At 47.6% G+C, this 26,665-nt stretch overlaps 3 protein-coding genes across 3 annotated transcripts; all 3 read left to right on the top strand.

The window, feature by feature from the left end:
- Positions 1–7,115: 7,115 nt before the first annotated feature.
- LOC133930281 (uncharacterized) lies at positions 7,116–9,668 on the top strand. Its single transcript, XM_062376921.1, has one exon. It carries the CDS (start codon positions 7,116–7,118, stop codon positions 9,666–9,668), a length of 2,553 nt encoding a protein of 850 aa, XP_062232905.1.
- A 6,744-nt stretch (positions 9,669–16,412) lies between these two features.
- On the top strand, positions 16,413–17,383 carry LOC133883366 (early nodulin-93-like). The gene is made up of 4 exons (XM_062322677.1): positions 16,413–16,581; positions 16,706–16,767; positions 16,856–16,931; positions 17,046–17,383. The coding sequence occupies exons 1-4, from the start codon at positions 16,518–16,520 to the stop codon at positions 17,189–17,191; spliced, it is 348 nt and encodes a 115-aa protein (XP_062178661.1). The 5' UTR covers positions 16,413–16,517; the 3' UTR covers positions 17,192–17,383.
- Positions 17,384–20,257: 2,874 nt separating this feature from the next.
- On the top strand, positions 20,258–21,223 carry LOC133883336 (early nodulin-93-like). Its single transcript, XM_062322632.1, has 4 exons — positions 20,258–20,396; positions 20,489–20,550; positions 20,638–20,713; positions 20,851–21,223. Exons 1-4 carry the CDS (start codon positions 20,333–20,335, stop codon positions 20,994–20,996), a joined length of 348 nt encoding a protein of 115 aa, XP_062178616.1. The 5' UTR covers positions 20,258–20,332; the 3' UTR covers positions 20,997–21,223.
- The last annotated feature ends 5,442 nt before the right edge of the window (positions 21,224–26,665 follow it).

The raw sequence follows: 26,665 nt of genomic DNA on the forward strand, positions 1-26,665 counted from the left end.
CAAACCGTGCGTCATCAGAATCAAACTGAGCACACTAGAGCGGTCGATCGAAGATGTCAGAAACCAAAATCGCATCTCAAATTGCAGTCAAACTGTGCCAAATAAAAAATATATTCCCTGCACATGGCCATTGGCAGGCTAGCTTCACGTTACCCACGCGATTGAGGACTATGAGAGGGAAGAATTTTTTTACTGACCTATAGGACCTACACACATTGTAAGGCCAACTCCAGCCGTAGAGGTATCCAGTACCCCGTAAAGTACTGTAGCACTAGAAATTGGTCTCAAACGGACAGAGCTGTAAATTTGTCGGGTTAGTGTAGCAGTACGCAACACTGTAGCAGCACTGTTTACAGGGCTGGTAGGGGACCGAGGGGAGGGAAACACTGTAACAGTACTGTTTATAGAGGCTGACAGTGGGTTTAGATAGAAAAAAAAAATTCTAAAAGGTAGAAAATAGGATAGCTATTGGAGATAAAAAAAATAAATGATACTATAATAGTGATAAAGGTGCTGTAATAGTATTTTTAGAATGAAAATTTAAAATAACTACTGAAGATAACAAACGAATCATAAAACAATCGGATCGAATGCTCGCTCTCGAATCGAACGTATACTTGAGGTGCTCTCGTTGGCTCGATTTCTTTATTCCCTCGGTGCCAACCGAGGAATATTTCACGGCGGTTCGGTGGCTCTAGTGTGCAAATCGAACCGTAGTCCCTTCTCTCTCCCCATGGTTCGATTTGCACCAACACTACACTGGAACTGCTCTCAGCGTGCAGTTACAAACTTACAGTACTGTTAAAAATCACTGGCATTTGCATAATTTAACTTCAGTTAAGACTTAAGATCAGTCACTTGAGTGTTGGTCTGCACATATGTATATGCAGCAGTGACAACGGCCTGACTTGTCTGCTGTTAACATGCGTCGTAGCTCCATTAGCGTGCCAAACTAGTGGCTGGTACTCTTTTGACCCTCAAGTAGCACCCAGATGCCGAACCTAGTGCTACCCACATGGTTTTCTCTGGGTTTTTGTAAACTGAACTACACACGGTTAGGCTTGGGCATCTTAAGAGCAACTCCAACAACATATTCATATTTTACTATCTATATCTCCGTATAGATTTCCATCTATAAATATTCTTTATCCATATTACTCCACCACTCCAACAACATATCTATATTTCACAATTCATATTCTCTCTATCATTTTTAATAGTATTCTATAACTAACAATATATTCATAACAAACTGTGTCTCCTCTCTCAACTAATCTAAAAGTGCAAATTCAGAAGAACCATGGACACGAACAAATGCTCTGAACCTTCACGATTCTCACGATATCGAGTCAAGTATAGCATATACCCACCCTGGCGAACGGCAATAGCAACGGATCTCCGGTCGACCAAACTCTCCAGCGGCGGTGGTGATTCAACTCGAGGACGGTGACAGAAAGGTCGGTGACTGTACGGCTTCAAGCTCGACGGCGGCAACACAAAAAACGATGATGCTCCGATGGGTTCACGGCGCGATAGAGCTTCGGCGGCGGCGCTCCAAATTGATCTGCTCAATAGCTCGGTTGGTTACGATTTGAGCAAAATTTGGGCTCATCCCTATCCAACTCGAGGCCACGATTCAAATCGATTCGGGATCGGGATAAAGGAGAGAGGCGGCAGGGCGTACAGGTGGCGACACGCTCAGGGAGAGGAATAGGGGATCGCCTCGGCTCGGCGGCGGCTGGGGGAAGAAGAGGACCTGACGCCTGGGCCCGAGCGGCGATGAGGAAAGGGCGGCGAGGGCGGCGCACAGGGCTGCATGCGGCAGGGGCCGGGCAGGGGCAGGGGACGGGGAGGCCGTAGGCGGCAGGTGCCTTCTCCGTTCTGCTCCTGCTCTTCGGCCGGATCTGGGAGAACGGTGGGAGGATGGGAAGGGAAGAAAAGGCCGACGAGGGAAGATGGACCTACCTTCAGTCGGGGCGGCGTGGCTCCGTCCTGGTCCCAAGCTGGTCAGAGTGGTCGCGGAAGCGCACGGGCCGGTGCGGCGGTTGGGATGGCGTGGGGAGAGACACAAGCAAGATGTGGCGTGCGGGAGGACGGGGATGGAGTACGCATCAAACTAGTGGGAGCTATGGCGTTTCTGTTGGAGACCAATTTTTAGCGATTCTAGCAAAAACGAGAATAGCGTAAGTGATAGCAATACTCTTAGAGATGCTCTAACAAGCTATTAATCTTATTCCGTGACTATCTCCAAGGCCCAAAATTACTAGATCTGTTTCATGAATGGATTCTTTTTTTTTCACCTTGGCCGGTGAGAAATACCCAGACGGAGTAGGAAAGACAACTTTGCATTATGTGTGAACACACAAGCTATCTTATCCGTCCATTATTCCCACATAATACCCATCTATCTATTGATTCTCTCACATATTTTATATTTTTTTTATACAACTCCTTTAATATAAATCACAACATAAATAAATAATGTTAATACCACCGCACGCTGTGCGCCGGCCACACATGTTTTCGCGGCTTTCGCCCAAAATCACGTCCGCGCCCGCCGCGTCCCCCTGTCCGCCGATCGTTCGGCGTCGTCCCTGACGCTGTCGATAAATTCTGGCCTCTCCTGTCTTGCAACCCATCGTTCTCCTCACTGCTCACTAAGTGCCACTCGATCACTACTAGCCGATCTGCTTCATCTCCTAGCGCTTTAGCAGCTTATCTTTCCCTACTCTATAGCTAGCACCTACACTGATCACATCGCACGTACAAGATCAAGGATGTCGACTGTGACCCGTGCGTCCCTTGACCAGAAGCTTGCCCTCGCCAAGCGCTGCTCGCGAGGTATGTACGTATATATATACATGCAATTACACTGCACTGCACACCGTCTTTCTTTTTCTACGATGTTTGGTTTTGCACAAGACGGTCTTAGCTAGCCTCTTAGTGCTAAGTAGTGAGTACTACTAATTTATACACTGCTTCATTCTTGTCTGCAGAGGCGACCCTTGCAGGAGCTAAGGCAGCAGCTGTGGCGAGACCATCACCTCTGCGATTCCCACAGTGAGTTCATCTCCTTTTTCCTCATCAGGGTGCAATCATGATAGCACACTAGCACAGGCCTTCTTATTACTACATCGTTTTGGTGTCTTTTTTCAGCTGGCGAGCGTGCGGATGCAGCCGTGGGCGAAGGAAGAAAATTCTGTGAGGCCGGATCTTTTATGTAGACCCCTGCCGCGTGTGCAATCGAGCGTGCACGGCGTGGATAGGGTCTCGCCGAAGTCCTTCGCGCATGGGCCTCATAGAAGTTTCTTCCGTGGGCGAAGGCCAACATCAACCCCACCGGCCAGGTCCTCATCATCTCCACAGGTGTCTTTCTCAGTACTGCTTCGACATGGGCCGGCTCGATCACCAGCTGGTGTGCACGCATGCAGCACGTAATGCAGCACGTCTTAATCTTCTAGTCAATTTATCAGCTACACACATGCATCCATGTGTACTTGATCCGAGAAAGTGTAATACTGTAGTACTGTATATGGGCCACTGTGACTAGCTTGTATTATTGGTACTCCAAATAATAATGCTGCCTGGCTGGAAGGCTGGCTTATTGACCAGCGCTGGTCGCTCGATCCTGGTGCGCGCGGTGCTCACCGTCATTCCGATGTACACTCTCCTCGCTCTGGATATCCCGAAGTGGGTGCTCAAATCTCTCGATAAGAGGCGGAGAGCATTTCTTTGGAAAGGGCGGAAGGAAATTCAGGGTGGTTATTGTGCGGTTGCCTGGACTCGTGTCTGTCGACCGAAGGAGCTTGGAGGGCTCGGTATCCATAATCTTGAAATCTTGGGATGGTCCCTTCGTATGAGATGTCTCTGGCTGCAGAAATCGCAGCCCAACAGGCCATGGTCCAGTCTCCGCCTCGCAATACCCACCAAGGTACAAGCGATGTTTGCGGCGTCCATGATATCCGAGGTCGGAGACGGGCGCTCGACCCTATTTTGGTCGGATAGATGGCTGTCTGGTCGCTCTTTGAAGGATTTGGCGCCGGACCTAATTCCTTTTGTTACGAAGAGGGCTATCGGCAGAAGAACGGTGTATGCGGCCTTGCAGAACCAAACTTGGCTGAAGGACATTACTACAGCTCTCAATGGGCCGGCGACCTTACAATTCCTGCAGGTATGGGATGTGGTCGCGGGCTTCCAGCTACTTGAGGGAGTCCCGGACCAGCATCGATGGACCCCGACGCCTTCCGGTATGTTCTCGACGCGTTTGGCATATCATCGTTTCTTCACGGGGGCCATTACCTTCGAGCCATACAGCAGGATTTGGAAGACATGGGCCCCGCTGCGGGCCAAATTCTTTGTCTGGTTGGCGACTCTGAATAGATGCTGGGCGGCAGATAGGCTAGCACGGCGTGGCTTACAGCACCCACCGAACTGCCCGCTCTGTGATCAGATGGAGGAAACGATGCAGCATCTGCTCACGGACTGCGTGTTTGCTAGAGAGATCTGGTTCAAAACGCTACAACGTGTGCAGCTGGGGTTTCTGACACCGACACATGAAGACATGAATTTTCAAGCTTGGTGGAGTCGTGCGATGGAACAAGCTCCCAAGGAGGTCCGCAAGGGTCTCAACTCGCTAGTGATTTTGGTGGCATGGCTTATTTGGAAGCTGTGGAATCGATGTGTGTTCGACGGAGCTCGTCCCACGATTAATGGTCTTCTAGTAGACATTCGTGAGGAAGCTCGGCTGTGGTGTCTGGGTGGAGCAGCTAGGTTGCGTGCTTTGCTAGGCTGACCAAAATTCATGGTCGTGTAGAGCTCATGGCGCGTTGGTTCAATGCTAACTAACCCGACCGTTGGAACGGCATTGTATTTGGACTTGTCTTGGAGTTTACTCCCACCTCTTAATATATTGACACGCAGCTCTCTTGCGTTGTTCACGAAAAAAAAAAATAAGCAGTTTAATACTGCAACAGATTTGCAAGCATAAATGCAGCACATATCATCGTGAGCCAACACAATGCAAAATAGTATGACCATGAGCTGATACACCGTATATTACCACCTTCCCAGCAGTATCGCGTATCATTTTCACAGTTCCCTTTGAAAAGTTAGGATCAAAACTGGCTTCAATGGCTGAGTAATTGGCTTTTCAGGAACTGGCAGTTAAAAAGTGAAGCTGCCTAATCCTTCACTCTCGGAATGACTCTGTGATTCAGTTGACAGATTGGTTGACTGAAAAAAATCACGGGCCATGCACTTTTTTTTAAGGGAAAGCCTTCATGGCACGCTTTATTAATCATCAAATAACTGTTACATCGTTTACCAAAGTTGAAATTAAAAAACTAGGTGGTTCCTCGCGCCAGACAGTTGACCGGGAAACACAGCTCCTATTAGCTAAAGCGTGAGCTGCCATGTTACCTTCCCTAGAGCAATGCTCGAAAATACATTGGTCAAAAACACCTGCGGTGATAATGCAATCTTCATAAATAGCGGCTGCTGCCGTAGCAGAAAACCCGCCCGCTTGCATTGTCATAACGGCTTCCATGTTATCAGAGTGAACAATTATCTTGTTGCAGCCAATACTAATTGCCAAGTCCAAGCCATCCAAAATAGCCGTTTCTTCCGTCATCGAGGCCTCAAACACATAGTCGATCTTCCTGTTACAAGCAGCAATAAAATTTCCTTTATCATCTCTGATGATAGCCCCCGTAGCTCCCAAATTTGTTTCATCATCATACGATGCGTCAACATTTAGCAAGATCATTCCCTCCTTCGGTTTCATCCACCCATTCCTCTGTACTTGTGAGGATTTTTGTTTTGCTTTCCAAAAATTGGTAGCAAGTACTCTTATAGACATCTGATCTGATTGTATTCTGAACATTTTCGCCATGAACAAGTTGTCTCCTCTCCCACCAGATATACCAAGCACCGACTAAAGCAAGCTCCTGAAGTCCAAGTGTCCAACCATTCCAAGGTGGGGCGTTGAACGCTTAGGGCTTCGAATTATCTCCTCTAGGACAGCAAGTCCAGCTCGGTCTACTCTCTTCGCTTCTTCTATGAACTCAGTCATGCCCAACTCCTTCCAAACTTCCTTTGCCCGACTGCACGAGAACAGAACATGTTTGATATCCTGGCAATCCATCGCACAAACTGGACAGGCACTCCCTGCGCTCCACGGGATAATATGCCGGTTAGCAAGCACACCCCTACACGGGATAAGTCCATGCAAAACCCTCCAACCAAATTTTTTTTTATCTTGAGCGGCACATCCATCTTCCACAGCCGATTCCATATAGGATTCAGAGTAGAGGTTCCCTGGTTAAAAGATATAGCCTGTTCTCCAAACTTGTAACTCCATTCCGTATGATATGCTGATTTCACTGTAAAGAGATTTGTTTTTGTAAAATTCCATGCCACAAAGTCCTCTCCATCCCATTCCTGGCAATGGGAATTGCAAATATGCGATCAGCATCAACTGGAGAAAAAATGTCCCTGATAAGCACCTCATCCCACTGCCCCGAGCTTGGATCAATCAGTTCATTCACTGTCTTCAACAGAACAGCTCCCCAAGGTGTCAAGATCTACCTTGTGGAGCTCATTGGTATCCAAGGATCTGACCAAATATCTATATGAGTGCCATCGCCTACACGCCAAATGCACCCTCTCTTCACTGTCTCCACTCCAACCAAAAGACTCTGCCAGGTATAAGATGAGGCACTTTTCATCTCTGTATTTAAAATTTTCCCATCCGGGAAATATTTAGCTCTTAAGACCCTAGCACATAGTGAATCCGGCACTTCCATTAGCCTCCAAACTTATTTTTGCCAGCATTGCGTTATTAAAACAATGTAGATCACGGAAACCCATTCCTCCCCTCCTCTTCGGGACACACAACTTCCACCATGCAAACCAGTGTAATTTTTTGCGGTTATCATCATCACCCCACCAGAACTGCGAGATCTCGGTGGCTGCAGGGCCGCTGCTTCAAGTGTCTCGGCCTAGGGCACCAGAAGGCTGCTTGCAGAGGGGAGACAAGGTGCTTCAACTGCTGGTTTCCTGGGCACATCGCCAGATCCTGCAAGGAAGGAGTAGGTCCGGAGAAGGCAGCTGGAAGGATGGGGCAACCATTGCAGCAGAGGCAGCGGCCAGGGGCGACGGTGTTGCAACGGGAGGTGCAGCAGGATCCGCCACGTAAAACAGAGGAGGTGTTGAAGAGGCGCCAAGATCCACTGCGCCAAGGAGACAAGGGTCAGCAAGAAGCTCTTGGCAAGAAGACGTGCGACACACACCCGACGGCGCAGGGGAAGGTGGCCGGGCATCAGATATGCGCGGCGGAGCAGTCCGAGTTCGTGGAGGAGTATCGCGTCGGCGACCCCGGCTACCGTCCGGCAAGGGGTCGCTGTGTTCTCTCCTGGACTAGGGGGATGGAGCGCAACGAACGCTGGCTCGGGGAGCACGCGCTCCTCGCGTCGGTTCTCATGGGCCGACCACCGGTTTCTCCTGGCGAACTACTGGAGGCCATCGAGCACAGCACTGGCGTCCTCGCACGCGACGTCCGCGTGGAGGTGACACGCACGGAGGATTTCCTCGTCTCCTTCCGCAACACAAGAGACAAGAACGCGGTGTTCAGGCGATCGCACGAGCTCCTCTGCAACGATGTGCCAATCTCCTTCAAGCTCTGGAGCAGGCGGAGCTGGGCCACCAGTTCTGAACTGATGTTCTTCACCAAGATCGCCTTCGACGGCCTTCCAGTCCATGCGTGGGAAGAGGAAGCGATGCACAAGCTCGTCAACGTCCTTGGCGGCCGGCTGGTCGCGCTGGTGCCGGCAGACGACGCGCGGTGTTTGGAGGCTTTCGCGTGGTTCAAGGACCCTGCAGGCCTCCCGCACCGCTACGACGTTGAGATCCCGGAGCGAGCGGGCGCAGCTGGCTCCTGGCGCGAGAGTTCTTCCTCGGCTCTGCCGCCGGCGCCAAGACGGGTGCCAACCCTCGTCTACCCCGTCATCATACATGTGGAAGAAGTGATCGACCCTACTCCGCTGCACATCGCGCGCCGTCTGCATGATGACCACGACGGTGACGTCGTTCCACGTCGGAACGCGTTCTCGTGTTGGGTGGGGCGGTACGATGGCTCTGGTCCATGGGGGACGGAGCAAGGAGGGGGCCATGTCTTCGGGGGCGCTAGCGGCTCGGCGGGGGGCTTGGACCGCCACTCGCACCGTTCTCTGCCCGGAGCTGAGGATCGTGAGCAGGAATCTCTTCAGGGAGGCGCTCGTGGTACAGTCGTGGAGACGGCCACCAGGGAGACTAGGTCCGGTTTCGCGGCGTCGGCGCAACCCGGCAAGCAGCCGGACGACCTGGCGTTGGTCCTTGCGACCCAGTTCCATGGGGCAGCGACCTGGGAGGTGGGTTTGGCTTCAGCTAAGGCTGCCGACCGACCTGAGGATCTGGCATGCCAGGGGGCGGCGACCTCCATGGCGCTGCCGGCGACGGAAACGGCCTGGGGGGGAGTTTGGTTTTCGCCGCAGGCAGCGACGGCGCGAACGACGACGTTGGCCGCAGAATACGTTGATGATGCCATGTTCCAAGAAGACCCGGTCGCGGGCCTTGACTTCCAGGAGCTCAGAACCAAACTCACCGGCGGTGAGCTCACCGAGGAAGAACAAGCGGGCGGGGGCGGCCGTGACGGCCGGGTGCGGGAGGGCGCCTTTGCGCCGGCCGAACGCCGCCTGACCCAGGAGTCCGTGGACGCGGTGCTGGTGGACCAACTGGAGTTCGCGCGGCCCGAGGTCGCCGCGACATTAACTCGCCCTGCGACAGCCCCAGACCTCTGCAGGCCGGGTCTACCGCGTGATGCGGTGGCAACAGTGGCAAAAAAGCTGCCCTTTGCGGATCAGCCGCAGGATTCGCGACCAACCGCCGAGGAGGAGAGAGCTGCGACCGCATTGAAGGCAAAGGAGCACGCCGCGCCGGGAACAGTGCCCTCGGGAGCACTGGGCGGGAGCTCGGCTTCCAAATCGCCAGCCGGTGGGCTCATAGTCTACGGCCGAAGGCCAAATAAGACGGTGCCTAAGCGCCCATCTCGCGTGGAGGCCCAAGCAAATGTTGACTCCCACGACCAGGCCTCGGAGACCGGCCCGGCTAGCTTCACGCTGGGTCTCACACAGGCAGAAGCCCACCAGAATGCGACGAGCCAGGAGACAGTAGTTGAGGCGGCCCAACAACGGGCGCTGGTGACCCCATCCACTCCGGCCCCCGAGATCCAGGACTTCATCCAATCCATCTCGCTGTCGCCACCAGCATCTATCCTAGGGCGACCACCGCCAGCGTCGATGCTGGCGACCAGATCCTGGCGCCGCAACACCATTCCGGCCGATTTCACCCCATGGCGAAGTCCGCGAATCTCGCTGCAAGGAAGCGGGGCTCACAAGCACGTCATCTCCAAAGCTCAGAAGGTCATTATGAAGAAGTTGGGGATTGTGGAGGAGGAAGAGGAGGCAGAACAGGAGGCGGTGCGGCGGTTCATCGGCCTCTTCGACCATCCGCTATCTCCGCAGCACTTGGAGGCGATGGCCAGCCTGCTCGATGTCGACATCTCCCCGCGCGCCCAGCAGTTGCCAGAGGAGCTAGCTCGTGCAGCAGCGGCACCAATTGCTTCGCCAGCCTGATTCTGGCCAGGGCATTGGTAAGAGTAGAAGTCTTTCGTTGTTACCATGTCGGGTTTTAATGTACTGATTTGGAATGTGAGGGGGCTGAACAATCCTGCTAAGAGAGCCCTAGTTAAGGAGTCAGTTTTGTCCTCTAAAGCTTCTATTATGTGTTTTCAAGAGTCTAAATTGGATGTGGTCGATGCGGGCATAGTGTATCAACTCTGTGGCCCTGGTTTTGATGCTTTTGCCGCACTTCCGGCAGAACACACCAGAGGCAGTGTAATTGTAGCTTGGAAACCAGAGCTTTTCAGGGGCATGGAGGTGCATTTGGGCCAATGGTCGATTTCTGTCAAAATTGAGTGGCTGCAGGGAGTAAGATCCTGGTTTATCTCATCGGTGTATGGGCCACAGAGTGACGAGGACAAATTACTTTTCTTGGAGGAGATGACGGAGATCAAGAACATTTGCCAGGGAGAATGGATGATAGCTGGAGACTTCAACTTAATTGCTGCCGCGGCGGACAAGAATAACACAAGGATCAACAGGCGGTTGATGAATGCTTTCCGCAACAAAATCAATGAATTAGAGCTCAAGGAGTTGTGTATGTTTGGGAGGAGATACACATGGAGCAACGAGCAGAGAAGAACAACTATGGTGAAGCTTGATAGGGTGTTGGTAACGCCACAATGGGAGGATCAGATCACTGCCCACTCCTTCTCACTTGTGGTGACATCTACAAGACGAAGAGGAGGTTCAGATTTGAGAGTTACTGGACAAAGCTTGAAGGATTCACTGACGTGGTTAAGCAAGCCTGGCAACAAGCGGTGGACAGCGAGGACCCATACATAATTCTGTATGTCAAGATGGCAAGATTGTGCACGTGTCTAACCAAATGGGGCCAGAAGAAGATAAGCGGGTTCAGATTACAAATTCAGGTGGCAAATGAGATTATTCTCAGATTGGACGTGACGCAGGAGATGAGGGAGCTGTCAGAGGAAGAGAGGAGGCTGAGGGCTGCCCTGAAAGGAAGATGCTTGGCTTTGGCATCCTTGGAAAGAATCAGAATAAGGCAGCGAGCCCGCATTAAAGCCCTGAGGGAAGGCGATGCAAACACTTCCTATTTTCACATGAAAGTAAATGCACGAAGACGGAAACTTTTCATCCCCATGCTTGAGCACGAAGGACAGATTGCTTCAACACAGCAAGACCTGCAAGATATGACCAGATGCTACTTTCAGGAGGTAATGGGCACGGCGGTGGCAAACAGTAAGCGTATTCGGCTTCAGCAACTGCAGCTCGACACATCCAACTTGCATGACTTGGATGTTGAGTTCTCAGAAGAGGAGGTTTGGCAAGCAATCAAGAGCATGCCGAATGAGAAGGCGCCGGGGCCCGATGGGTTCACGGGGCTCTTCTACCAGTCATGTTGGTCCATCATCAGAGTAGAGGTGTTGGCGGCAATGTCTAAACTGCACAGTGGGAACTCTCAGAATTTGGAATATTTGAACACGGCTGCAATCACCCTCTTGCCAAAGAAGGAAGCTCCAACCTTGCTCAAGGATTACCGCCCGATAAGCCTCATTCATAGCTTCGCTAAACTAGCAACCAAAGTCATGGCCCTGAGGCTGGTGCCAAGAATGGGGGACCTAGTGTCTCACACACAGTCAGCTTTCATAAGAGGGCGATCCATACATGAGAATTTTATCTTTGTGAAGGGACTCGCACAACAGTTCCACCGCAGCAGGAGGTCTATGATTCTCTTCAAGATTGACATTACCAAAGCTTTTGACACGGTCTCGTGGGGGTTCTTGATGGAGATGCTAATTTACAGAGGTTTTGGGCCTAGATGGCGAAGCTGGGTGGCAGCAATACTACAAACGGCGGAGACAAGTGTGGTACTGAACGGGGCTGATTGCGCCCCCTTCAAACCTGCTAGGGGATTGCGACAAGGAGACCCGCTATCGCCGTTGCTGTTTGTTCTTGTCATGGATGTGCTACATGCCCTATTTGCAAAGGCGGAGAGGGAGGGCATCATTGCCAAGATGATGTCCAGGAGCAGGTTGCCCAATATATCCTTGTACGCCGACGACGCAGTCATTTTCTTCCAACCAAACCAGCAGGAAGCAACAGCAGTTAAAAGCATCCTCGATCTGTTTGGTGCAGCGACAGGTTTGAAGACAAACCTCACCAAGAGCGCGATCTCCCCAATCAGATGTGGCGATGACCAGATTCAGGAGGTGTACGAGGTCCTGGGGTGCAAGGTCGACTTCTTCCCAATTACATACCTGGGACTCCCACTGTCCATGCGTAAGCCCACCAAAGCAGAAATCCAACCAATTTTGGATCGTCTCTCCAAGAAAGTGGCGGGATGGAAACCAAAGTTGCTGACTCCTGACGGTCGTCTACGCCTCATCAAATCTGTACTCATGGCTCTTCCTGTGCATTTCCTTTCGGTCATGGAACTACCCAAGTGGGCGCTGAAAGAGATAAACCGAAAATGCCGAGGGTTCCTTTGGAAGGGGCAGGAAGAGGTGAATGGAGGACACTGTTTGGTTGCCTGGAAAGGGGTTTGTGCGCCTCTGGAATGTGGGGGGTTGGGCATCAAGGACTTGGAACTCTTTGGCCAGGCCTTGCGCTTGAAATGGTTGATGAAAAAGGTGGAGCAGAAAGGAAGACCATGGACTCTAATCAATTTGCAGACTCCACAGAACTTACAGGCTATGATGAGCAGTTCGACTTCCTTCCAAGTAGGCGACGGCAATGACATCAATTTCTGGCATGCGAGCTGGCTGCCGGGAGGAAGTATCGAAACACAGTGGCCAGTGTTGGCATCCTTTGCTGCTCGCAAAACCACAACTGTGGCTAGGGGACTGGTGGCGAATAAATGGGTGAGGGACTTGCAGGGCAGCCTTTCCCTTCAGGCCCTGGGTGAGTACTTCCAAGTTTGGGATGAGGTGCAACAGATCAACCTCCAACCAGGGTCACCCGATGAGGTTCTTTGGAAACTCGAGTCCAACGCTCTTTTTTCGGTGGCGTCGGCTTACAATCTGTTTTTCATGGCAAGAACTAGGTCCAGATCAGCGGACCTGGTGTGGCTGACAAGGGCGCCGTCGAGAGTTAAATTCTTCATGTGGCTGGCCACCAAGGGGAGATGCTTAACTGCAGATAATCTACAAAAGAGAGGATGGCCGTATGAATCACGATGCTCTTTGTGCCAAGCGGATGAGGAGGACTGCACACATCTCTTTGTCCAATGCTTCTACACGAATCAGGTCTGGGCAAGGATCAAGTCTTGGATCAATGAGGGCTTTCCAATACCGGCAGAGCTACGTCTTGACTTGGTGGACTGGTGGTCGGCAGCCAGACTCTGTTTTCGGGCAAGCTACAGGAAGGCGTTCGACACTCTCTGCATGTTGGTGTGTTGGCTGACTTGGAAAGAGCGCAACACCCGAATTTTCACTCAGCAACAAAAAACAGCAGATCAGCTCTTTGACGACATTCGCGATGAAATCGCGATCTGGAGAGAGGCCGGAGTCTTCAAAATCTGTACAGAGTAGTCCTTTAGCTTCTTCTTGCTGTACAGAGTAGTCCTGGGGGTTCGCCCTCCTGGGGCTTTCGACTTTTTCATGTCGTTGATTTGTAACCTGTAACTCCCTCCAATCTTAATGAAATTTGGTCGGCCAATCTTTCGGCCGACCCGGCAAAAAAAAGCATCAGAAATTCCTTTACAAATGTTCTTCGGAATTTTGAAGACCGACATCGCATAAGCTGGTATTGCTTGAGCAACCGCTTTTAAAAGCACTTCCTTCCCTCCAATGGATAACATCTTCTCCTTCCATCCCCCAATCCTCTGGCAAACCCTGTCGACGAGATGTTTAAAGCAATCACTTCTGTCAACCCCTACCATCGCCGGCAGACCCATATATTTGTCGTTCAAAGCTTCCGTCATAATGTTCAAAGAATTGCACACCTCCATTCTAGCATCCAAAGCAGAAAGACTGGACTTAGACTCGCTGACCATCTGCCCGGAGCTCGCACAATACTCCTCTAGAACCCTTTTCAAAGCATCTGCATTCTATTTATTTGCTTTCACCAAAATTAATGAATCATCTGCAAAGAGTAAGTGTGATACCGATGGAGCATCACGACATACTCTTATACCAACCAAAGCACCCGCCTCTTCTTCCCTTTCTAATAAACTCGAAAGACCTTCTGAAACCAACAGAAACAAATAAGGAGACAGGGGATCACCCAGCCTCAATCCTCTTGTCGGTTCAAAAGATTCAGTTTCCGTGGAGTTTAATCTGACGTTATACCTCACAGACGTATCACATGCCATAATGAGCTTTATCCACCGATCACAAAACCCAAAGCTTTCATCATCTTCTCCAAAAAACACCACTCTACGCGGTCATAAGCTTTATGCATGTCAAGCTTCACCGCACAAATTCCTTGTTTTCCTGTCTTCCTCTTTATTGCATGAAAACACTCATACGCAACTAGCACATTATCAGTTATCATCCTCCCCGGAACAAATGCACTCTGAGTTGGTGCAATAACTTCTGGAAGGATTACTTTCAACCGATTGGCAAGTATTTTAGAAATAACCTTGTAGATCACGTTACAAAGGCTAATAGGGTGGAATTGAGTTACCCTTTCTGGAGCTTCTACCTTCGGAATAAGTACTGTGGTAGTGTCGTTCCACCCCTCAGGTATCTTGCCCGTATTGATCGCCTCCAACACTTCCTTCACCAGTTCATCACCCACATGCGACCAGAAGCGTTTATAAAAGATTGCATGCAAACCATCCGGTCCAGGAGCTTTCAAATCCCCTATTTGAAACATCGCCTTCCTTACTTCATCCTCAGAAAAAGGTGCCATTAGGATATCATTCATCTCCCTAGTCACCTTCCTTGGTACACTGCTAAGCATCTGTGGACTCGGCTCCTCTACTTCCGACGTGAACAAACCTTGGAAATAATCTTTTATCAAAAGCGCTAAGCGATCATTCCCTTCTATTTTATTGCCTTGATCATCTATCAGATACTTTATAGTATTCTTATTCCTTCTCACACTTGCAAAGTTTTGAAAATAACTTGAGTTGCGATCTCCATGCCTCAACCAACGGGCCATGCACTTAAAAATTCATTGAGAAACGATGCATATGTACTACGTGTAGCCTATGCCAGTAAACACTTCCATGCATGTTTCAACGTCAGCAGCCACACCAAAAAAAGGTAATACAAGAAAAAAAAAATGCTTGGTATGTACTACTATCTTCCTACGATCGATCCGGTCTATATATGGGCATCCCAAATTGGAAGACTTAATCAAAACCAGTTTAATTTGAATGGCATAGATACCGCACATATTTGAAGTGCCATGTACTGCATGTCGCATTTACCTCAAGCTCAAAGCCACTGAAAACATATTAGTTCTGTTGAGTAGTACCATCTCTTATAAAAGGGAGAAGGCAGGCGGAACATGAAACAGACAGTGAGTCCGGATGCAGCAAACAAATTTGGAATGAGTTTAAATTTAGCTCTGTTCTCAATGAGCAATTCTGAGCAAGGTCTACTGTAAATAATGAATGAGGCCATGCATACTAAGATCACATCTGAAGATCACAGCAGAAAAGGCCCAGCTCGTCAGGGGGGATAAGCTATCCTCACTTCAGTGTGTAGTGTGTTGCACCTACTAGCCCACAGACCGAGACGCCATGACGTCCATGGACGAAGGTGCTGGCCGGTCTCTGCTGCTGCCCAGCCGAAAACTGGGAGCGCCACCCTGATTCCGCCCCAAAACCGAGGGCACAGCCACGGACCGGCGCACACCTACCCAGATTGCCATCGTCAGAATCTTGAAAAGTCCATTTGGTGTTGCTACTTGCTTGCCTCTCTTTTACCTTTGCACGCACATGACAGGCTTGGACCGATGACAATTTACAGTTTCAGCGTGTAGTTACTGTACTGTTTAATACTCTTTCTGTTTAGAAATAATAGACGTATTTCTTTTAAAAATTAAAAATTAAATATTTTAACTAATATTTAATTAAATTATAAAAATATCTATTGTATATAAATTATATAACTAACTTTACAGTGCAAAAGGATTTCACACTATATAGTATTTGTAGCTATAAATGATATATTTTGTATAAGAATCTTAATCAAAATTAACTTCGAAAACTGAGAAAAAATACGCATATTATTTCTAAACGAATGACTAAGCACTGACAACGGCTTGACCTGTTGGCTGCTGACACCGCGCCATGACTACATGCATGTAGCGTGTAAAACAGACAGTAGTGGCTGATTCTTCGTTGACTCTTTGGTATTGGCATGGCACCGAGACGTCGAACCTAGTAGCTAGTACCACGTGAGTTTTCTCTGGAGTTTTGTAAACTGAACTGACCGCGTGATTAGGCACGGGCAATTGACCAAGCCAGTAGCTTGGATTCCTCTTGCCACTATACACCCGGCAGGTGAGTAGTAAAATAAGTTGGCCGAGTTCCATGTACATGCACCGTCTGTCTGCACCGCACCACGATCGAGTGGATAGCAGAGAGTGAAGCGTGGAGCCACGACGCAGATCGAGGTGCTGCACCGCGCGCCGGGCGCCGGCCACACATGGTTTTCGCCACAAAAACCACGTCCGCGCCCGCCGCTTCTCCTCGATCGTCCGCCGATCGTTTGGCGTCCCGGCCTGATGGTGCCTATAAATTCGCAGCCTCCCCTGCGTCTCTTGCAACCCGGCCATCGTCGTCCTCGGTGCCTCGATCGCTACTAGCCGATCTCTGCTTCCTTTTCGTAGCAGTTCAGCCAGATCGCTCATTCCTTACAAGCACGCAAGAACAAGATCGAGATCATGTCGACTGTGACCCGTGCGTCCCTTGACCAGAAGCTTGCCCTCGCCAAGCGCTGCTCGCGAGGTACATTCATGCGTCTACACGTACTGCACACACGCTCAGAATCTTTGGAACGGTGATGTTCGCTTAGCCGTTCGCCATGCCTTGTACACTACTGCACTGACGCTTGTGTGCACACTGTCTGTAGAGGCGACTCTCGCAGGAGCAAAGGCAGCAGCTGTAGCGACCATCGCCTCCGCGATTCCCACCGTGAGTTCATCTATCTTTTTCTCAGATGCAATCGTGATAGCATATGCAGGCCTACGTATAGCTTATCGTTTTGCTGTCCTTTTTTCAGCTGGCGAGCGTGCGGATGCTGCCGTGGGCGAAGGCCAACATCAACCCCACTGGCCAGGCCCTCATCATCTCCACAGGTGTGTACTGCCAAGTCTTTCTCAGTACTGCTTCGACATGGGCCGGCTTGATCACCAGCTGGTGTGCATGCATGCAGCACGTAACTAATCGGTTTGTTCTTTGCATGCCTGAAGTTGCTGGGATGGCCTACTTCATCGCGGCCGACAAGAAGATTCTATCGCTGGCGAGGAGGCACTCGTTCGAGGAAGCTCCGGAGCACCTCAAGAACACCTCATTCCAGGGCACCGGCCGTCCGCACCCGGCATTCTTCAGGCCATGATCGAGCTACCTCTCAAGGACTAGTTCTGTGTCGTCGATGTCCGAATAAACTACCTGCTTGTCAGCTTGTACTAGCCTACTAGCTGGTACACATCGATGTGCTGGGAGAAACTGCAATAGCATAGAGCTCCAGTACTATGGTCCACTGTGATTAGCCCGTGCGCCGGCACGTGCTAGTAATTTTAAAAGACACATAAAGATTAGAAGTTTGCAATAAGAAAGTGTTTATCCCCGTTCACTCTTAAATCTGGGATCCACGGTTAAACATCAATTGCGCACGCTCTCTCTCTCTCTACACATTACATACATATATACATATGTTTTAACTTTTATCCGACTATGGGGAACATTTCGGTTATGCTTACCAATCACCTTCTTGTGCTTGCTCGTCTTCACTCCTAGCTTCTCCCACCTGCATTTTCCTAATCTGCATCCGGCTATGGCATATTTCGGTTCTATTTACCAGTCGTCTTCCTGTGTTTCCTCGTTCTCAGTCTTAGATTTTCCCATCTGTATTTCCTAATGTGCATCCAGCTATGGCATATTTCGATTCTATTTATCAATCGCATCCATGTGATCCCTCATCCTCATTAATTCGTAGCTTTTCCCCATATGTATTTCTCCTCCATGCGTATTTCGGGGGGAGAGAAAAAAAAAAGAAAATTTTGACTATACATGTTTAGCTGAAACCTAGCTTGGACCACACCTAGCTTTCGCCACTGCCCTTTTTTTCAGAATTCCAGTGTCCAAAATTCATGTTGCTGTGAAAAACATGTGTATTTGGCCAGCAGGCCTATGCCGATATATAGCTGCGCATTAGCACAACTGATTTTGTTGTGTTCATTCAACAACTTAAATACCTTTTAATTCAAAATACATGATTTCTTTATAAAACTGTAAAGTTGTTAGTCAGCCCCCTCGATGCTTAGCACCTGTATCTACGCTTAGTAATAGTAAGATTATTATTGCTGCTCCAGATGAAATTAAAGTACTGCAACGCTGCGTTGCTCAACACTGAACTTCCTATGCCTTTCTTTTAAAAAAAAAAAAATCATGTTCAAATCAATGATGAACATATTACCTTGCAGAAAAAATAGGTGTGGTTTCAAAGCATCACGTATCAGCGTGAGTACCATGGGCCATGGCCAACTATAGTACGTATGAAGATGGACTGATACACCACCTAGCAGTACACATAGCCTATCATTCTTCACAGTTCGGTCACTTTGAAAAGTTACGAGCAAAACTAGCTCAAATGAATGCATTGGATCTTCATAGAAGTGGCAATTCCCAAATCAATCAGGTCTGGTGTTCACTCTAGGACGACTGACGTGCATCAGTCTGATAATTTTATCTGAATCTGCAAAGAAGATCGACATCAGAGCTAGGCACACAAGTATCATGCCCATGTTTCGGTTTTAACTCAACCTAAAACTTGACGAAATCTGGAATTTTGAGGATTTGCCACTTCATTCACCGGTGCTCGATGATTTGTCGCTTGATGTTCCACTAGATATAGTTTCTACAGTGGCATTCCAACGAGACGATTGAGCGGCAAATCTTCATTCTCCCCCATCAATCATTGGGAATTAAAAAGGAAAGAAAAAAAGAAATAAATGTTAGATTTAAATGTAACAAAATAAAATTCGAAGAGGATATAGGAGTCTTTATTTTTGTTCTCGTGAATTTATTTTAGCACAGTGGATAAGGCCCTGCATTGTGCCGATGCATGCTATGATGAGATCTGAAATCTAAGCAGAGAACGCCCAGCTCTGCAGGAGGATAAGCTATCCGTGCATCAGTGGGGAGCACGCGCGCACGCGGCAGCCCACAGACGAGACGCCATGACGTTCATGGGGCCGGCCGGTCTCTGCTGCTGCCCAGCTGAAAACTGGGAGCGCCACCCTGATTCCGTCCCAAACTGAGGGCATAACCATGGACGCACACAACCCAGTTTGCCATCGTCAGAAAAGGCTCTCCTTTTACCTTTCCACATGTCCAGTTAGGTGTTGCCATCGTCAGAAAAGGCTCTCCTTTTACCTTTCCATAAGGCTCTCCTGCAAATCCTAATGGAATTTTCGTTGTTTTGAGTTTCAGCATGAAGCTAGTTACAGTGCTAGCTGTTAAATTACGTTGCAGGATTTGTTTGCATGTTGAAACCAGTGACTTGTGTGTTATTCTCCTGCACATGCAGTGGCGACAGTGGCTTGACTTGTTGGCTGTTGACGTGGGTCCGGGCTTCATGTACCGTGTCAAACTGACAGTGGTGGTTGATTATTTTTTGACACTTAATCGGTAGCACACAGATGTCGAACCTAGCACTACTAACCCACAATATTTCCTCTTTGGAAACTAAGCTACTGCCCACAGGGAACATGGTTTGTTAGGGTTTAGCGGTAGCATAGTCAAAATCTAGAAAACAAACACAAGATTGACATATATAAGACATAGAAAAATTTAACGAGGTTCCGTCATCTTGCCAATATTCTTAGGATATAACTACGGACGCTACTCTCTATATTCATATGTCTTTGTTGTTATGGTTACACGATGATATCCAATATTTATAGGTCTAAAAATAGAATTCTAGCTGCAACTCTATCTCTAATCTCACTTAATTACAATTTAAATTTATCTATAATTGACTTTGTACACGGTTGGGCTTGAGTAATCTTGTGAGAATCTCCATACATGGTACTGGTGGACAGTGGACGCCGAGGCCCAAAATTACTCGCTCCGTTTCATGCGTGGATTCCTTTTGTCTCACACCCCGGCCGGTGAGGTGAGAAGCGCTACTGTACTGGCGAGTGGACAGGAAAGAGAGAGCCGTGCGTGCGTGCGCGGAATCACGACGCAGATCGAGGTCGAGGAGGTGAACCGCACCTGCCCGGCCGGGCGATCGCCTGCGCGCGCCGGCCAGTCAGCCGGCCACACATGGGTTTCGCCCAAACCACGTCCGCCTTCTGCGACGCGCCCGCCGGTTCTCCTCGCCCGCCGATCGTTTGGCGTCCCTGGCGCTGCCTATAAATTCACGGGCCTCTTCTTGCATCCCGCCTCTCACTCTCAGTGCTGCTCTCGCCACCTGAAACTCCTCGATCCACTTCAAGATTTCTAGCGCTTTACGTACAAGAACAAGAGCAAGATGTCGACCGTGAGCCGCGCTTCCCTTGACCAGAAGCTTGCCCTCGCCAAGCGATGCTCGCGGGGTACTTCATACATGCATACAACTACACTGCACACATACTTGAATCTTTCGACGATGTTTGCTCGCACTGACGCTTTGCCCCTCTGCTTGCAGAGGCCACCCTTGCAGGGGCTAAGGCAGCAGCTGTAGCGACCATCGCCTCCGCCATTCCCACCGTGAGCTCATCTCTTCTTCCTCAGGGTGCAATCGTGACAGCATAGGCCTTTTTCTTACTATCGTTTTGGTGCGTGCTTGTTCATCAGCTGGCGAGCGTGAGGATGCTGCCGTGGGCAAAGGCCAACATCAACCCCACCGGCCAGGCACTCATCATCTCCACAGGTGCGCGCGCGCTCGATCTATCGTTCTGTTTCCTCGCGTTGCTCGAGCAACGTAGCGCGCACTTAGAGATCCAGAGCAAAACATTACCTGTAAACCTGTGTGTAATAACTAGCCTGCATTGGCCATTGCTGCTGCAGTTGCTGGGATGGCCTACTTCATTGCTGCCGACAAGAAGATCCTGTCGCTGGCGAGGCGGCACTCGTTCGAGGGTGCCCCAGAGCACCTCAAGAACACCTCCTACCAGGGCGCCGGCCGGCCGCACCCAGCATTTTTCAGGCCTTGATCGAGACATAAGCATGCACGCGTGTACTTCAGTTTGATCAGCGTAACCATGCATCGTGTTGTTTTCATGCAATAAGCACGCCCCTGCAGACCAAGTAGCCGGTTGCTAGCTTAGCTTCTGCAGAGCGGTGTAGTCTGTCTGGCCACCTGATTATGTATGCATTCTTGCTGTACTACTATAAGTAACTTCGCACGCAGTAAATAATTGCTTGGCACGGACATACGTACTTTGTTCAAGCTTCATAATTTTTGACTTGAAAAAATAAGTGGGAGAATTCCCGGATTAAGGACGACAAAGATGGACTATTTCACGGAACAAAATTAACGAAGAACTGAATTATTACAACTGAGCTTGATCGAGCTGAACTAGGAAATCTGGTTCAGGAAACGGATGGAACTAGGCATGAGATCTGCATTATATATGTTTAGAGATCACTGATCCAAGGGAAAATATGCCATGATAAGGTTCGGGAATTGGAGAGTTGCACTAGCTTCTTCTATGATCTATCTCCTTATTCTCGTCCTCACAGGCGGGCTACCCTCGGAGTCCAAAAGCAAGATGCAGAAAGGTTGCGATTTACTCTGCAGTCTGTACTGCTGACGGTTTTGAGCAATCCAACGGCTGATGATTGTTTCTTAATCTTTTTCTTATTCCATCAATCATGCATGCATGACAGATTGACAGTGACTGCTGCATCTACATACGAGTACTCGAATTGCAGCAAACAGTAGCCGTACGCGCGTATATTCGAATTGATAAAGAATTAGAGATTATCGATGGTGGAACTGGGCCACTCCTGTCTCCTGACACTGAAAAGCAAGCCGAAACTGATTTCATTGAAACAAAAATTAGTAGAAGACATGAAGTGCTGGAAGAAAATTATATGAGATCCTCTGCAGAAAGGTCTCCGTGAGACCCTGATCTACGCCGTTCGTTCTGGATCCAACGGTCTGATTGAATATATATGAGAGAAGTACAGGACGCGTGTCACGCAGAGATGAGGGTCTTTCTGTAAGACCCGGTCTCACAGAACACGTCTACTCACAATTGCTGCCTGTCTACTTCAAATCTCCAATCATCCTGTGGCGTCAAATGGATTTGCCTTTTACCTGAACAATATTCTTCTTTCGATTCCTCTTTTTTTTTTTAGACTTCTTTCCTTTTGGTTTGCACTTTGGTATTTGGTGGGCAAGGTTTGGCTGTGGCCTGTGAGAGGATCCTTAGTGGAGCAAGTTGATCTCTGATCCAATGGTCGGTGAATGGATCCACCATTGGAAAATGAACAGCAATATTTTTCAAAAAAAATTGAAGTACCTTCTTGCTAGAGACCGTTCCTCTGTGTCACGCCATGTAAACTGTGCACGCATGTGGATCACGCTGGTCGGTGCGAGTTTAATCCTACTTTGTGTCTCAGTTGTTTAATCGGAAGCCATGGTGCGAAGCTGTGCGTTTGCCGGGAGAGAGAAGACATAGTGTCTCACAATTGTTTGGATGCAATATGGGTGACTCTCAGTTGGCATCTAGGTATTCCGATGTATCATAGAAAGCTACACAGTAAGGATTGTAAAATAATTGAAGAGAAATTTGAAAAGAAATTGAGCAGTTAGAAAGAAAACATCTTTCTATTAGGGGAAGATGAGTTCTAATTAATTTGGTGTTGACAAGTCTAGCAATGTTTATGCTATCTCTTTTTAAGATTTCTAAAAGAATTCTCAAAAACTTAGAGTACTATAGATCTAGATTTTTTTTTTGGCAAAGTGATCAGCATAAAAAAGTACCGACTTGCTAAATGGAGCATTATGTGTCAACCGAAAGACCGAGGTGAATTGAGAATCCAAAATCTAGACTTCCAGAATCAATGCTTACTTAGCAAGTGGTTGTTTAAGTTAACCAACGAGGATGGAGTGTGGCAGCAACTTTTGATAAACAAATATGTTTTAAAAAACATCAAGTTAGGTTGAAAAGAAATAATGTGATTCACATTTTTTTGGGCCTCGTAAAGGTCAAGGATCAATTTTTAAATTTGGGCACTTATCAGTTGAATGATGGCACCAAAAAAAAATATGACTGTGGCCAATGTATTAAATAGTGTACCTTTAAATGTATCCTTCCGAAGAGTATTGGTGGGGAATATAGTAGAGGCATGGCATGATCTAGCAAATGTTGCCGAAGGTACAGTTGAACAATAGGATGGATAGTTTTAGATGGAGTCAACATGAAAGTGGCCAATTCTCAGTCCAATCGATATATAAGGCCTTAGTGAATAAGGGTGTATCAAACATGAATAAGGAGATTTGGAAAATAAAAATGCCCTTGAAAATAAAGATTTTTATGTGGTACTTAAAAAGAGGTGTTGTTCTAACTTAGCGAGAAGAATTAGAATGCGAGTCAAACTTTTTGTTTTTGTTAGAACAATAAAACCATTCAACATTTTTTTTTCGATTGTCACTTCGCTAAATTTCTCTGCAGAGTAGTACTCCGTATTGCTTTTAATGAACTACCTAGTAATATAAACGACCTTTTTGGTGAATGACTATTGGGGTGGGTTCCAAACTAAAACAAGGCACCAGTTACCGGCAGGCCTGGAACAACGGAGATTTTGAGCAAATCTGGCCCAGCCTGAACTCCCGGCTTGGCCCAGGGCACGAGGAAATCGATTTTTATATATTTATTTAATATTTGCAAAATTATACGTTCATTTAAAAAAAAATTATAATAATAGGCTACCGTCGTCTGTTCATGGTGTGAGACAGTCGCTTGTTCATGGAGCAAGACATTACTCTCGCCCGATTAATGGGCGACAGTAATCTACTATTACAATTTTTTAAAACAACTATGTAATTTTGTAAATATTAAAAAATATAAAAAATATGAGAAAATCTAGGAAAGGCCCATCAGCATAGCCCATCAAAGACCCAAGTGATTATGCCGTCACCACTGCCAGCCCAACAGCTCGCGATCTAGAGACAGCAAAAGGGATAGGATGGCCCAATGCGACAGCGGAGACCGCACATCGAGCAGTCCGGCTTCGGCCACTGTTGCTGCAGCGGTGGCATGGTGAGCGATCGACGAGAAACACGTTATGTTTCAGTGTCCTATTGCAAAATTTATTTGGTGTATTTATAGAGATGCTTTTCACTGGCATTCAGTGTTAGATTCTTTTGGAGATTTTAGAGAGCAAATTCTTGGAGGTAGAAGTTCTAGAGAGGAACTGTTTCTAATTTTTCTTTTAGGTGTTGTATGTTGGACTCTTTAGCTAATGTGCAATGATTTTGTTTTTTTCAAAATAAAATATGTCCCTCCCTTCATGCTATTATCTATTGGGCGTTAGCTAATGTGTAATGATTTTGTTTTTTTTAAAATAAAATATGTCCCTCCCTTCATGCTATTATCTATTGGGCGATTTCATTCATGATGCGATGAAAACTGCTTGCCAAGACGTCTGATCGTGCGAAGCTAGAGGAGATGATACAGAAGATCAAGGTGAAGATGGATGTACATCAATAGGAGCACTTGGTTGCTAAACTAGCAGCAGGGATTGGGTAGTCCTTCTGTCGATTTCTAGTCTTTTGGTTTTCTTCGGCCTGTAATTTTTTGATAAAGATTTGTATGTTGTTTCTCTAGTTGGCTTCAAGTTCTTGTTTCGTTAGAGGTTGTCTAGAGCCGTTGGTTGTTAGAGTTTGTTTAGTTAGAGTTATTTACTAGAGTTTATTCTGATCACATTCTCTAAGCTTTCTCTATGTACTCTGGTATCCCAGCGCAAACTGCGGTGCTTTCTATAAAGCGGGATCAAGTCTTTGGTCTAACACGTAAGGAGGTAGCGTTTGATTCACCGGCCACCGCAGGGGTCGTATGGCCTCGCCGAGGCCCCGACGCACTCTAGATGTGCCCTAGATTTTCACCCTCTCCACGCTCCTAACACTGCAGCGATCGGCGGCGGTCCTCCCATCGTGCCACGCATTGGGCGGAGGCTCCGGCCGTCGGTATAGGCGAATCTAGTGGGTAGTCCGGTGGGTCTCGGACTACCCGAGAATCCTGTCTATTTTTGTGCAAGTATGTGTAGGGATCAGGGAATTTGAGAATGTGAGCACAGAGTATAGTCACTCATCTAACATACATGTTTGAGGTTCAGTATTGCAATGTCGTGAGCTTCAATTAATTTTATAATCTTGTATGGTCAATGTTGATTGAAATTTCCAAATTTGCAATATTATGAGCTTTAATTTATCTGGTGCAAACAGTTGATGATCATTATAGAAGAGAATATATCTTGATATTATTAATAAAATTTAATAAGAGTTTAACAACAAGTAGGTTACTAATTACTTTATCCTTATCTAGAAAATTAAGTACTAGCTTTGATCCTTGTCTAGAAAAAGAGAAAAGGAAGAGGAAAGCAGCAAGAGCTAGTAGATGCATTGCACTATAAAGTACTAGTTGTTGTTGTTAGAATTGATCTATCTTATTAGTTGTTTTAATATTTGTTTGATAGATATTGATGTTATTATTTTTCTTTATTATTTAGATTAGTCACATGATACTTAATTAGTAAAATTTAGAAATTAGATTGTGTGGTTTGTGCCGAACTTTGAATCATTATATGACTTAATCATATTTATTGGACTGAATATTTTCTTCAAAATAAACGAGGATAATATAATTGAGACTTTCATGGTCATAAAAAAGCGCAAAGTGAAGAATCTAGAGTAGTGTGTAATATCCTATTTATGTAAGATCTTATTTCATATTTGAACAATTTATATTATAATTTTTGCAAAATTTGAATTTATTTGCTGAATTTATGATATTATGATATTTTTTAATACATTTGCAATGTACTTTTAAGATTTTATTTATTTATATAGTGATTTTGCAGTTTTATAAAAAGTTGAAGTGTCTACTTAACGTAAAAATACTAGCTCCGCCACTGGCCGTCGGGCGCGCAGTAGTCAGCAGTCGGGGAGAGCGATGGTCGATGGGGGGCGACGCCGCTCGAGTGCAGGCTCCGTCTGTGCAATGGCCGGTGGCTGGTCGCACCCGGCGCTCGTGAGCGACGGAGGCTACCCGATGAGCCAACCAACCGAGTTTCAGGAATCTAAACAAGCAGCCCAGCCTTCCTTTACACAAAGCCATAATCATTATCAAAAGTTGAGCTGCCATTTTTTACTTCACTCTGAGTGCAAAAGGGAGATAAAGATGAACCGACCCTGCCGTTCTTCTTTTGCCTCTTTAGTTACCTTTTTGTGTCCTTTCTGCTTTCCATGTGATTTACTAGTATATGGGATAAGGGGGATAAAGACGTACTAGTATTCTTTTAAAATTTCAAGCTCGATTACTGAATATTGGTTTGTGTCAATTTGCCAATTCAAGAGAAATCATGCCGTCCAAGCGTTCCAGAATTTCGAATCAACAACTAATGTGTTAAGTTCAGAAAAGACCACTGTCATTCAGAACTTCGGTTGCATGCAACGAAAGCAGAACTGGGCATTGCATCCGAGAACTCCCTCTCAGGGAACAGGGAGTCAGGGACCATTATTCTTGGGGACACGAGGAACAATACTTGCAAATCTAAATTAATCTGGAGAAAGTTGGGTGCCATTTAGTTGCAATACGGGCTGAACAGTGAACTTCACCTCCACCAGATCAAGTTGGCATTTACATTGCTCTGG

Source organism: Phragmites australis, chromosome 10 (assembly GCF_958298935.1).
Source record: "Phragmites australis chromosome 10, lpPhrAust1.1, whole genome shotgun sequence".
Lineage (NCBI taxonomy): Eukaryota > Viridiplantae > Streptophyta > Magnoliopsida > Poales > Poaceae > Phragmites > Phragmites australis.

What these genes read in the sequence shown, in the direction of transcription:
- LOC133883336 (XM_062322632.1), top strand. Translation starts at nt 20,333, where the DNA reads ATGTCGACCGTGAGCCGCGCTTCCCTTGACCAGAAGCTTGCCCTCGCC. An exon ending in TCGCCTCCGCCATTCCCACC is followed by an intron (nt 20,551 to 20,637) that starts GTGAGCTCATCT and finishes CTTGTTCATCAG; the next exon opens with CTGGCGAGCGTGAGGATGCT. An exon ending in GGCACTCATCATCTCCACAG is followed by an intron (nt 20,714 to 20,850) that starts GTGCGCGCGCGC and finishes TTGCTGCTGCAG; the next exon opens with TTGCTGGGATGGCCTACTTC.
- LOC133883366 (XM_062322677.1), top strand. Translation starts at nt 16,518, where the DNA reads ATGTCGACTGTGACCCGTGCGTCCCTTGACCAGAAGCTTGCCCTCGCC. An exon ending in CGCCAAGCGCTGCTCGCGAG is followed by an intron (nt 16,582 to 16,705) that starts GTACATTCATGC and finishes CACTGTCTGTAG; the next exon opens with AGGCGACTCTCGCAGGAGCA. An exon ending in GGCCCTCATCATCTCCACAG is followed by an intron (nt 16,932 to 17,045) that starts GTGTGTACTGCC and finishes GCATGCCTGAAG; the next exon opens with TTGCTGGGATGGCCTACTTC.
- LOC133930281 (XM_062376921.1), top strand. Translation starts at nt 7,116, where the DNA reads ATGGGGCAACCATTGCAGCAGAGGCAGCGGCCAGGGGCGACGGTGTTG.